This window comes from Ctenopharyngodon idella, chromosome 12 (assembly GCF_019924925.1).
Source record: "Ctenopharyngodon idella isolate HZGC_01 chromosome 12, HZGC01, whole genome shotgun sequence".
Taxonomy (NCBI): Eukaryota; Metazoa; Chordata; class Actinopteri; order Cypriniformes; family Xenocyprididae; genus Ctenopharyngodon; species Ctenopharyngodon idella.
Genome location: NC_067231.1, coordinates 14535690 through 14550007, shown reverse-complemented (window position 1 = coordinate 14550007; position 14318 = coordinate 14535690). Strand labels below are relative to the sequence as shown.

General features: G+C 35.6%; 1 protein-coding gene across 4 annotated transcripts in view; it reads left to right on the top strand.

The window, feature by feature from the left end:
- The window catches only part of mrtfab (myocardin related transcription factor Ab), a 39206-nt gene that overhangs the window by 8283 nt on the left and 16605 nt on the right, over positions 1-14318 (top strand). Inside the window, exon 1 of one of the 4 annotated variants that reach the window (XM_051914056.1) lies at positions 2447-2633. The exons of 1 other annotated variant lie outside the window; for it this stretch is intronic. In XM_051914056.1, coding sequence (XP_051770016.1) covers positions 2618-2633 — 16 coding nt within the window. In that variant the 5' untranslated portion in view covers positions 2447-2617. Of the gene's footprint in view, positions 1-2446; positions 2634-13529; positions 13922-14318 lie in introns of those variants that run through there. 2 more of the 4 variants (XM_051914053.1, XM_051914055.1) reach the window with 2 other exon arrangements.

Below are 14318 nucleotides of genomic sequence, written 5' to 3'. Positions count from 1 at the left end.
GGCATACATTTGTTGTTAGCAAGTTTATAGTGATGTACTGAAAGTTATAGCCACAGAATATTTTCTGACACAAAATTTTTTTTTGCTACAATTTTGGTTTTGTTAACAGAACATTAGCTTTTTTTATTGGTTTACTGTTGGTTTACTGTTAACGGCGACTTGAGAAAAACAGAATGCACGTGAAATGACAGGTTTAATTATATATAATGTAAATGACTTGTATGTTGATGGTAAAAAGGTCACATTTACTGTTGTTGAGGCACACATACCCTCTCTGAGATTGAATTTTCTATGAGATATCAAGACAGATGAGTGCAACTGCACAGCAAACTCACTGCCTATGGAGGCATATTGTGGTCAGAATTCAAACGCATTTGAATGTGTTTCCTAGGTGTGCATTCACAAAGTGTGACATATTTAAAATAAAAAAATTGGGTAACGCTTTACAATAAGGTGCTTTAGTTAACATTAGTTAACTACATTAGTTTACGTGAACTAATGATGAACTGCACTAATGAATACAGCATTTATTAATCTTTGTTAATGTTAATTTCAACATTTACTAATACATTATTAAAATCTTGTTAACATTAGTTAATGCACTATGAACTAACATGAACAAACAATGAACAACTGTATTTACATTATCTAACGTTAACAAAGATTAGTAATTACAGTAACAAATGTAGTGCTCTTGGTTAGTTCATGTTAGTTAATATATTAATATAATGTTTAAATAATGAACCTTATTGTAAAGTGTTACCAAAAATTGTTGCATTCTAGATGTTTTTGTAAAAAACAGTATTATGTGGGATTCGGAATTGAATTAAAAATGCTTTTTCCAATTCCTGAATTTGAATTGAATTGGAATTGAGGTGGCATATAGAATGCAGAACTGCAATTTGAATTTAAAGTAGAAGTAGAATTAAAATTAACTGAAATTCAAATAATTAATATAACTCATTTTTCAAACAGACTTTAAATTTACATTTTAAAATTAGCATTTTTGTCAGTTTTAGCACAGTTTGTCCAGAATTTTCAGTCAAGAATTTATATTTAATTGCATCACTTTTGGCAAGCCATATATAGCTGGAAAATTATTGAAAAGCAATATGTGGCATTCAGAATTTAATTGGAATTGAGGTAACAAATAGGATGCAGAATTGCAATTTGAATTTGAAGTAGAAAATTAAAATGAACTGAAATTCATCGGGGCTGATAGCCTCGTGGGCAGTGCCAGTGTTGCCAAGTCCACGGTTTTCCTGCGGAATTGGGCTACTTTTACACTGTTGCCGCGGGTTATTTTTCATGTCCGCGGGTTGAAGCGACTCCAAATAACATGATATTTAGCCCCTGGAATGCGACTTTTACCTGGGGAGCCCCGCCAAAAATGCGGATTTTATTCCCCGTAACGCGTTTTTTACTGTTGGACCCCCCGTGAAGCGTGATTGGGCTAGTTTTGAGTAGCAAAAGTTTTGTTGTGACAACCTGGCAACCCTGGGCAGCGTGTCGACATATAGCGCTGTTGCGCTTGGGGTGACCCAAGTTCTGATCCCATCCCCCCTCTCTCTCCCACTTCGCTTCCTGTCTGCTTACTGTCCTATCATAATAGGCAAAAACGCCAAAAATAAATCTTTAAAAGGAAAAAAAAAAAACTGAAATTAAAATAAATTCACATAACTAGAAAAGCAAATTTCAGACAGATTTACTTTTTAATTTACAGTTTAAAAAGAGTATTTTTTTTATTTATTTTTTTTATCATTTTTATATTTAGCCTGTTCAGAAGTTTCAGTTATAGCCAAGAATTTTTACTTGCGTCACTTTTGGCAAGACACATATAGCTGTAAAATGAATGTACAAATAACTGCAGGTTTAGGATTTAGAGGTAGTTTTTCCTACATGATAGCCTTGGAAATTCAAGCAACAGTTGACAAAATGAACAATATGCAACCTGAGTAATCGCTAAGAACTGTTTGAAGTGAAGAAGTTTGGAAGAGGGAACAGAGGCCTGAGGGAGGATGTGTGTTGGGTAGCCGTCCTGAACACTTGATTGCATAACATTGTGTACAGAGCAGAAATCCTGCCTCTCAGAAAGCAGGCGGTCAGGAGAATGACGGGGGCTAAAGGTGATCTGGAATGTGTTTTGGCTTCAGTTTCTGGCTTGTAGTCACACATTTTCTTCTGTAGTAAACGAGTGACCCCAAATCAGGACACAAAGTTTTTGATCTTTCCTCCCCTCTCTCCTGGAATGAAAAAATAGAAATGGCTTCATGGGACAGGAAAACTAGGAGTTGCTCAACACAGCTGAAAGCGGAGCCTGAAATCAGCACTTAACCAGTAATAAGGAAAAAACCGGCTCACATAGACACAAACGCTTGTGCTAACACACCCACATCTGTAGGGCGTGCACACACACGCCAGCACTGAGCGGAGGAAGGTGAGGGGCGCACGGACACACCCTGCTGTTCTTGGATCTACTGCGGGAATTATCTCTCAGCAGAACAGCCTGGAGTTCAGTCAGTCAACTTCATTCACAGCTTGTTCTGTTGTCCGGTCTGGAAATGGATTAATAAAGTGTGAACGTGATTGTATCCGTATCCTTCTACAGTGGAAGGATATGGCCATACATTCAGGTACAGTACTTGCATGTTGGGTTTTTTAATGTTTGATGTTTGCTGATGTCAATGAAGTCATGTTGAGGTGAGGTGAGGTGTGGTATCCGTGGTTAAGGTTTAATAACTTTGTTTAATAGCTAAGCCTGCTGCTTGTGAAGTCCTGCACAGGATTTATTGCTGTTTGAACTGAGGTCTCACTAAACCACAACATTTACTCTTGAGCCAAAGCAATCCTGATTTTTAACTGTTGAGGATGTTAAACTTTTTTTTTTTTTGTATATGGAAAATAAGTTTTCTAGATAAAATCATGGAATGTGACTGATATTTATTCCTCATGAATATTCATAACCATTATACATTTAATTTGAACTTGATCCATGAACTTTTTATTTATTGTTTTATAATTGAGAATCAGTGTTATTTTAGTATTATTATTTATATACTATTATAGTATTTATTAATATTTTGAATTAGCATTTATTTGTATCATTTCAGTTTTAATTTTAGTAATTTTATGTACTTTTGTCATTTTTGTTAGTTTCTTTTTTTAAAATGTCAATTTGTTTATTTTTAGTTCAGTTTCAGTAATTTTAGTACTTCAACTTAGTTATTTTATTTCAGTTATTTGGCATGGCAACATTTGTAATATATATATATATATATATATATATATATATATAATTTTTTTTTTTATTTTTTTTTTTTATGCTTTATTATAACTAACAAAAACATTTTTGTAGTAGTTTTAGTTAACCATAACAATTATCAGATTCTAATGTTCTGAGCATGACAACAACTTTATTTTTAAAGATGCTCTTTTGTGCATGAAACTTGCGAAGAAACTGAGATAGCAGAATATATATAACCTAAAAATCATTCATTTGCCTGTGACACACCCCCAAACACTTCAGAGCATCAAGCACACTTACTTGTACTACTTACTAATACTTTTTTTCATTGGTTTTATACTTTCAAGTGGAATTCTCTAGAATGATACACTGTAGAAACAGATATATGGAGAACCCACCCTGGAATTGCTCCAGCTGGTTGGAAGGGGCGGAATGTGTCAGTGATGAATAGGAGTTTTCCCTCTCTCTGTTGTTAAAACCAGCTGTTTTCTCCCTGAGGTCTGGCAGTGGAGCTCAGGGCCTTGAGGAAAAGAACAGACTTCTTTTGGGGCAGAATGTCTGGGTCAACAAGACAAGGAAGCAGAGTTACCATGTCATGTTTGATGCTGTATTATAAATCAGTTCTTGGACAAGGAGGTTTGACAGAGTCCTGTCAAAAGTCGGTGTAAAGAGTGATTGATTATCTGCGAGAATCCCCTTCTCCAGAGGGAGGTTCCTTGATGTGAGATATTAGATAAAAGAACAGTTATGTGGACTGTTTCAAAGCTTCGGTGCCAGTCGCCATGAGATACAAACATTGATTTTATTTTCAACTGATGGATTGATCGAAGCTCTCTGATCATTTTCAGTCCCATTTCCACAGTTAACATTGTCAATTGGTAGTTAGAGTGATATCTGGGTATAAATGGTCTAGATTTAGACCATTTATACTTTCCAGAGAACTGTGCAGTAGGTTTTGCACTGACTGTCTATGGGTTGCGCTGTGGTTTTCTATGTTATGTAACATCTTAGGGATGCTTGCCAAGTTTAACTCCAGCATGCTTACACAGGCCCTAAACATAACAGGATAGAGAGAGGAACCAGGAAAAGAGAACCAATGCTTTGCATTAACTACACACGACCCACAGCTGGGCTTATTCCTCCAGCAGTCAACAGCAGCTTGTCGGTTTATCTAGGCATCTTCTGTCTTGCAAACTAACAGGTCAGGCGAATCATAACACTGGAAAACACACCATGCTTATTGTGGTGTTGATGATAAAATGACAACATGGCTGACAGCAGGATGAATAGGTATTCCAGGAACAGGGAAACTTCTTAGAATCTGGCTTAGTAGTTAAGAAAGAAGTATGTACTTGTACTTGCAGGCACAGACATAACCTTTGGTAATAAAGTGGACTTTATAAGATTACATCAGTTTAGAGCTTAGATTTTTTTTATTTATTTATTTATTTTTTATATTTGTTCAAGTACAGTACGCCAGAACCAATAATGCACTCATGTCCCAGAGCTATGAAAAGTGCTTTGTCAGCTAGACATTCTCAGTGGTGCTTCCAATGCACCAAATTTGCCATCAACCAGATTCCTGGTATAGCACGGTTTCACACAAATAATACATATAATACATATAAAATATAAATTAACTTTAATATTATATTATATTTTATTTTATTTTACTATATATAAATTAATACTGGGGAAATTAATATATATATATATATATATATAATTTAAATATTAAAAAAAGTATAGTTTTACTGTACTTTTGATCAAGAGATGTAAAAAAAAAATCTTTGCTTGTGCTCTGTTATCTTGAGCGATATTGATCTTACAAATGGGTATCATTTTGTTTTATTGTTTATGTTTAAGCTTCTGGATATAAACACAGGAACATGAGGGAACCACTCCTATCAACTGCTTTGTTTTTGTCTGTGCAATTCCAGCTATTTGGCTGAATTGATAGCATTCACCAACTCATTCACTTATCAATGGTTGTAAGTTGATTGCACATGATTATATACAGAGAGCACCTTTTTTCACAAACCAAATTGTATTCTGGTGAAATCTTTACAAAGAATTTCCATCTCGAATAACGTGTGCAGAATTTTTGGAATATGTGCTTTTGCTTGTCATTAGTTCCCTGTAAAAACGTAGTAAAAGTAGAGTGTGAAGTCAGATTCCGACTGTGTTTGAAAAAAGTGACACATTTAGAAAGGACAGAAGATAATGATCAGTGTGACAACTTAGCGACTCTCCCTTACCAGGCTAACAAGTCGTGACAGGCCAGGGTTAAATACTCAGACGTTACTGCAGTGATTTTCAGGTTTAAAAGAATGTCCATTGTTTCAAGATATTCTTGTGAATATCGGTAATGTCACCACAAATCAAAGGTCTATCTGTCCAATAACATATTACCAATTTTTATATTTTTATTATGTAAATGTATTAAATGTATTATTTATTAAATTTATTTGTATTAATAATAATAATAATAATTTATTATTTATGCAGTTTTTTCATCTTGTTTTCAGTGTCTTAGCTGCACTTTTCTCTCAAACTCTGTCTAATTAGAGGATATTTGATGTAGAGTTATGAGAACCAATAGGATTTCACAGTGGGTGGGGCTGCCCTGCACAACTTTGCAAAACTACGCTCAACGTTGCTTTATTGTGTCACTTCTGGTTAAGACATGGTGCATGGTTTAACCATGTAAAGCCTGACATATGAAATAATAGTCTGAAAAATAATTTTTTTCCCAAATGGAAGAGTTTATTGAACCTTTAGACAGAATCTAAACAAAAAGTTTGTAATGTAAATCAATCAGAGGCATAAAGTACCTGAAAAACATACTTGAGTATTTTTACAGATACCTTACAGCCAAAAAGACTCCATTACAAGTCACAAGTCACAAATTCCAGTTCCGATTCAGCAACTACCTGCTAATGCACTCACATTTGCACAAAATAACCTTGTTGACAAGTTTGGGTGAGTAAGGGCAAAACGTACGTATAGTACCTTCAATGCCCTTAGATGGTGATATCGCTACTTTATATTAGAAATAAACTGCTGCAGAAAAAGTTAGTTGCCATGCAAAATGAAACAAGTAATTGCATTACTCATCACAAATGTATTGGAGTAAAGAGTACATATACTTGTTCAAAAATGTAGTCAAGTAGAGAGTAAAAGTTGCTAATATCTTTGATACTCAGTAAAACTACAAAGTAGCCAAAAAGATGCTTAAAGGTGCAATGTGTGAATTTTAGCGGCATCTAGCAGTGAGGTTGCGAACTGCAACTAACGGCGCACACCCCTTGCACCCCTCCCTTTCGAAGAAGCTACGGTGGCCGTCTGGCCAACACAAGACAATGATGTCGTCGTCGGAGACAGCAGAGAGTACGTTAGACAGCCAAGCAATGAGGTTTCTTCTTACTTCTAACAAAGAACGGTCTCTGCTTCTAATAAACTAGACAACTACTGCTACTACTACTACTTTGTGCGTATTCAATGTAGTGACGATGCAAGCTGCCTCTAAGAACACGAGCGATTTAGAAGAAGAACAACATAGCGACTAAATGCGCTCTGTAGAGCTGGCGCAAAATGACGACTTGACATGGAGAGGGGACCCGCCGTGTATGTAGATATAAATGGCTCATTCTAAGGTAATAAAATCAGAACGGTTCATTATGTAAGGTCTTTATACACCACTGAAAACATAGTTATGTATATTAAATTGCATTTCTGTCAATAGATCCTCCCAAATTTTACACATTGCACCTTTAAGTACAGTAACTAATTACATTTACTCAAATACTTCACACCACTGAAATCTATGAGATCTTTATAACAGTATGGCAGACTAATGATATTTAAATGCTTAGTTTTATGATCAAAGTTCTGTAGTTTTTATTGTGGTGGGCAAAATATAATACAATGCAGTACAGTGATGATTAGGAGATGTACAAATAAACATTCCTCAAGTTTGATATATCATATTTGATGCTCATTTTTTTAACATGATTCTAAAAGTGATATATGGATAATCAAGTAAACCTACATTTCTTCAGTCCAGTAAGTGTTCATCTTGAAATATTGCTATCAATATAAAATTTAATCTTGCGTTTACTTTTATAAAAGTCAGTAAGATTTCACTGCAGGTAACACAACCTGAAGAGGGACATTTTCAGAATTACACTAAAAGGCCTTTTACTTAAAAATTAAATAAACTACCAATCAGAAACAGAAGGCAGATGCTTTTGTACAGCAGGTTTTTTGATCATGTTGATAATTTAGAGGCCTCAGAAATTTGAGTATCAAATATCATACAGTTGGCTTTGTAGGGTTAAGTCAACACTAGAGTTGTAAAGCCTGGAAGAGAACAAAATGCCATTTGTTTTAGCAATAGCAGGGTGGTACAATGTGTGAAAATGTCAAAAACTATAAAAACAAGAGTCATGATTTGCAGAGATGCTGGAAAGTAGGGCAGGAGGTAGAGAGGTTGGATGAAATGAGTTCAGAAAGATGTTATGTAACACATTTACAAAAACAGGAGAGCTTGTACGTGAAACTCTCTTTTTCACTCGTCTCTCTCTCTCTCCTCCCATAACCTCATTTGTTGAGCTCAATCTAACGTCCCTTCTGCACTTTTGCAGCTTATATTATTACTGGAGTCAGGCAGCTGGCCTGATTTTCTCTGTATTCTGTTTCTCATTCCTTCAGATTTTCACTCTTATGAAAACTTGTAAATGGGACCCAATTTGGAGTAAATTGAGAAGATTTGTTGCATAATCCTGTTTTGTGTGTCTGGCTCTCATGTGCTTATCATTTTGATGACTTTATGGCAGTGGGATGTCTTACATCATTGTATAAATGAAGACTGCATGAAAACTGGTCCTCTAGGAACTATTTTTCTGGCTAGTGCTAGAAATCAAGTAACGATGACGGTGTTTCCAGTAAGTGATTGAAAGCAGAACGGAAAATAGCAGCAAGTATGTATGTATAAATATCTAAAAGTAAAAAGAAACTGATTCTTAGTAAATATAACCGTGTAGATGTCATAGAATATCAATCTCTCCGTTTTGGGACTGAGGAAATGTGTTTTCATTACTTTAAATATGGTTGTTATAGAAGAAGCTCATGTTAATTTAATCTCAAAATAAATGTTGTAAATGCCAAAGAGGATGTGGCAGCTGCAAAAACTGTCAGTTCTGTATCATAAGTTAACTTTTGACAATGATGATCAACCAGCAATGGTTCTGGCAGTCAAAACGAATTGTTTGCATTGCTTGTAATAAAAACTACAAGGTATTACTCATTTGGGTATTTTAGATCTGTCTGAGAGCCAGATGAACTTTGGCTTTATTATCTGTGGTGCTTTATTTGATAAAGGTGGTGTTTTGTTCTTTGTGGTGACTTGTCGGCTTAGCATAGACTTCCTCTGTGGTAAGTCTGCACTTCACTATGCTGGGCCCTTCTGGTCAGTGACAGCATGAGCGTCAACTGCTGTGAATTCTCACCGAGTGATGATGACAGCGATGAGCTCGTGGGCTAAAAGCAGATCACGGTAATGTTTTTTCCTCTGGGGAGTCGTTGCATAGTGACCTTCATTTCCGTATAATATAAAAATATGAATGTCTATCATTAGAGCACACATTTTCATATTTAATCTGAACGAAATGTATAGTGGCCAAAAACATATTTATTAAATGCTGAGTGATCTAGATTTTTACTGCCATCTGATTAACACGCAAAGAACTTCTTAAAGGGATAGTTCACCCAAAAATTAACATTCGGTACTCATTTACTCACTCTTATGCCATTTCAAACACATAAGACTTTTTTTCTTGTGTGAATCACAAAAAAAGGAAATATTTGGAAAAATTATGTATATATTGTCCAGGGTTGTTTTGGACCCCATTAACTTTCATTGTATGGACAAAAACAGTTGAAAAATTCTCTTAAAAAAAAAAATCTATCTATCTATCTATCTATATATATATATATATATATATATATATATATATATATATATATATATATATATATATAAAAATTGTTTGTTTTCTAGAGAAAGTCATACAGGAATGAGTGTAAGTTATGAGTGGAATGAGTGTAAGTTAATGATGACAATTTTAATTTTGGGGTGAGCTATCCCTTTAACTCTTTCCCTGCCATTGACGGAATTTTTTGTCAATTACGACACAATGCTTTCTGTCATTGACGCAATTTTCCGGCAATCCATATTTTCATTGTTACGGTAGGGGGGTGCTATTCCGCATCTTCTGAATACATACAGAATCTCTGGATCAAAACACTGGTGAAGAAGTAGAAACAAGCAATAGCTTACATCTGCATAAGCAACGTTTCAAACACGATCGTCAAACATTCACAGCATATAAATCAATACTGTCTAATGAAATGTCAAACCCTTGAAGAGCTATAGGACTGTGAAGCTTTGGGGGTTTTGGATGCGATCTACTCGGTCTATGTTTTGATCATCATTCTAAATACGATCTAGACGTAGTCTTTGACAAAAATGTGATTTTTCTCAGCTTTTTCTTCAAAATGTTACTTTTTTATGAAACTTACCCACATGTGTTGATTTAAAGAAAGAATGCATGATACTAGAATAAAACTTTTTTTTGTTTAAAAGCAGAGGTTCTTCTTTCTTTTTGATATATTGTATGTTCAGATATTCATTCAACAAAATATTCTTGGTGCCATGAAATTTTTGTGAACATGATCAAAAATGCTGGGCTGGCTGGAAGCTTTTTAAAAAAAAAAAAAAAAAATGCTGACAGGGAAAGAGTTAAGTGATTAAGAAATATTTTATACACTTTTTCAAGTGGCATCCTTTAACGTTTTGCTTTTTGGAATTTTTTTTTTTTTTTTTTTTTGTGTGTTTGTTAGAAAATGTGCGTGAGTCATGTTTGCAAAAACTGTAGCACAGGGATAGCAGAGGGTAACCTTATCCAGTGCTTGCACAGGTGATACTGAGCTGAATATAGAGCCTTTTGGCCAGCTGGCCTTACTATTTAAAACTGAGAGAGGACCCGGGTGGGGGGATGAAAGGGGTTTGCCAAACAGTCTAATATGTGTGGTGTATGTGAGCCTGTCAATTCCTGACAGGCAAACTCCTGTACTTTATCTGCCAGAAAGAAAGGAAAGGTCAAAGGAGACCTACATTCTTCCTTCCACTCTCTCTGCTCTTGTCGCTGGGACTCCCGAGAGCCCCGCGTGACACCATTTCTGAGAGCGATGTGAGAGGATTCCATATTAAATACCTTGTGAAATGTCAACTATGTGTTTGCTGTTAACACGTCATATGTGAGAGGTTTGATCAGTTCCTCAGTTTTTTTTTTATATTTATTTTTTCACTTGATGTGCATGTGAGAAACGCCAATTAGAAGCTCGTAGTTTGTGAACATTTTATAAAAGAACATTTATAACACTAACAATTAGAAAAACAAAAGTATATACACAGTATATACATCTTTTTACATTTTCATGAAATTAAATGACCACAAATTAATTTTTCATTCAAAAATATTATAATCCTAAATAATCCTGAAAAAAAAAAAAAATGTATCATGCTTTCCAAAAAAATATTAAAGGGTTAGTTCACCCCAAAATTACAATTCTGTCATCATTTACTCATCCTCATGTCGTTCCAAACGTATAAGACTTTCGTTCATCTCCGGAACACAAATGAAGACATTTTTAATAAAATCTGTGAGATTTCTATTCCTCCATTGACAGTCTACGCAACTGCCACTTGACGTTTCAAAACGTTCATAAAGAGATCATAAAAACTAATCCATCTGAAGAAACTTGATCACTTTATTTGAATTTTTCAACAGATCAACAGACTGAATTTTTATTCACATATAAACATTTATCAGTGACCATAAACAGAAGCTCAAACAAACATGCTTGACGCAAAAGAACAAACCTCATTGGTGCTTGTGGAAGCTCAAACGTGTTGCGTAACCAGTGCGTAACACATGAGAATGAACCTCATTGGTTCTCGTGCGTCAAGCTAGCATGCTTGAGCTTCCGTTTACCAAATCTGATGTGTGTGTTGATGTATGTTATATGTGAATAAAAGCCTAAATTCAGTCTGTTCATCATATAAAGCTACTGTGTCTCTTCAGAAAATTTGGACTAAACCACTCAATTCCTATGGATTAGTTTTAGGGCTGCACGATAAATTGCATTTAACATGAAATCGGGCTTAAACCGATTTGCTTAGATGCTGCTCCATCTGAAAGCACTGCGAGTTTGAGTCGCTTATAACGTGCATTTAAAAAAGCAACACACGTCAAACACCTTTCCAAACATGAGAAGCATTTATGAACCTCTTGTCGAACAAAAGACTATAACTTTTTACTCCAAACTCACTTCATAACATCAGTTGAGTGTTTGAAAACATCCGTCTTTGAGATGATGTGGCTTCTTACACAGAATAAGGCACAAAACATATTATTATATAGTATTCTATACTGTGATAAAGGCTATATCGATTAGCACTGAAGTATAAATATACTTTATTTATCATGAAAATACCCAAGAAGGCTTGAAGAACTCCATATATTGTTGTAGTCGTGTGTTTATTAGTCATGTTTAATCAATCAAAGCGTTTCAATCTTCTGTTCATTCAGCTACAGCAATAATATGATGCCCATAGGGATTTCCTGGAATGACATGCATTATATCGTACTTCTGTGGGGCATATTTGGAGTTTCTGAGCAAGAGCGCCCTTTGGCTTACTACTGATCACTGAGAAGCTGCGCATAAAAATCGCAGCCTTTGCCAAATCGCGTGCGGTTTAATTTCGATTAATCGTGCAGCCCTAATTAGTTTTATGATCTCTTTTTGAACTTTTTGAAGTGGTAGTTGTGTAGACTAAATAGAGGGACCAAAATCTCTCAGATTTCATTACGAATATCTTCATCTGTTTGGAACGACATGAGGGTGAGTAAATGATGACGGAATTTTCATTTTTGGATGAACTAACCTGTTAAGCAGCACAACAGTTATCAACATTGATGATAATAATAAAATAAAAAAAATTCTTGAGCACCAAATCAGCATATTAGAATGATTTCTGAAGGATCATGCAACACTTAAGACTGGACACTGAAAGTATAGCATGCTACTGCAAGACATGAAGGCGCCGGTGTGATCACTTGCATTTTTTCTGATAACAGCGAAAACAACAAAAAAAAATTCTGTCATTTTTGGTCATACAGATAAGAGTAATACATCATTCAAAACTGGGTGTGCTTTTATTTGTGTAAACTCACAGTAATAAGAAAACAACGTGCCTTTGTAAAATAAAGAACACAAACAGGATTCGCTTTCTGCTGTCTCTCTGTGAATTGGAGTGCGTCACAAAAATGAACCGAAGCTCAGCGTATAGGCTACTTGCCTCACAGACATGAGAAATATATCTATAGAAAATTTGAAATGTCTTTTAAACAAACCAATTCAAATCAAAAAGAAATACTCTCTGCTTATGTAAGCCGTATGAAAGGTGCATTTCTCTCTATAGGTGCGTTCACTTTACTGCGAAGATGGCGAGGCAGCATCGTCAACTTCATCTTTGCAGCCGACACTGACTCAGAAAACACTAGTTCGTTAATAAATAATTGTCTATTTTTATTCCCAACACATTCATAATCATTACTTTTGCCGGTGCTTTGCTGCAAGCTTTATGCATGCACTTCAGCGTGGAATAGGCTATATTACGCCTATATACATGTTAAACGCTCATTATGGTTTAATATTCTCCTCAATATGTATTTAAGTAATTAAATTAATATAAATGTGCGACTAGTCGACTAATGGCTTAAATGAATGACTAATAGTCGACTACAAAAATCTTTAGTCAGGGGCAGCCCTACTTTTTACTGTATTTTTGATCAAATAAATACAGCATAGAGACTAAGTCTTACAAACCGTATAGTATAATATATATATTTTTTGTAATATAAATTAAATATTATCTTATCTATAATATAGCCCAATTAAATATTCAAAAATTTAATAACCCTGTTAAGTGTTTGATTTGGGTTTTGACTCAGTGAAATGGAGCTGAGGGGGTGAATGGGGTCTGCCAGATTGTAGAGCGTAAACGAGAGGCAACAGCTGAGCTGAAGCGAGCATTCATTGGCACTCGGCAGACCCTCCTCTGTGTTTGAGAGCGAGAGACACGCTGTTCTGTGAATGTCTTCTGCTGAGTGCAGAGCAGGCTCTGTGCTCTGCCGTCCTCACCTTTGTGCATTTGCTTCATTTTCTGCCTCTGTGTGACGCAGCTGCGGAGCCTCTGCATCCACCTTTGAGAGGACAAAACGGAGGATTAGATTTTGGATGAGGAAGAAACCAAGTGGAAGCTCTCTGTTCTCCATTTCTTTGATTTGAAACGAAATATTGTTGTTGTGGAGTAACATACCTTGCACTGAGCAATCCATTTTCCTCACTTTTGGACCATCGATGGAATATCAGTTTTGACTTTGAGACATTTGCAGAGTCTTCCAACACTGGATCCAAACATGCTGGACACAAACCATTGCCTTCACATTGATACTTCCTCTTTTGAGGATCAGCCAATCCAAAATGGTCAAGATAAGATGTCTGTGAATCTGGACTGTGACAGACATGCATATCATAGCCTCAAAGAAGGTGGGCCTTATTGTTTTTATGCTTTTATAGAGTATAAATAAAACACCCTCCAGGTGTGCACCCAACTTAATACCTTGAATTTAACTTCATTATTTGCTCAAACCGAGTCTTAACACGTCAGACCTGATTATTCTAGTGTCTTACTGGTGAGATCATCCCAGCTGCTCGTACAGAGCCAAGAGCGAGCATCGGTTGACCTGTAAACTGTGCCAGGCCTAGGGATTTTGAGGACGGTCAGCAAAAGCCATGTTTAATTAAGACCCTAGACACACAGGCTCTTGGATTAACCCAGCTGTCTGCATGATTTGAGTTTTTTTTTTTTTTCCCTTTTGTTTCAAGATCTGGATGTTGACGTCACAATTTCCAGGTCTCCCACAGAAATTTCCAGGCTGGCAAA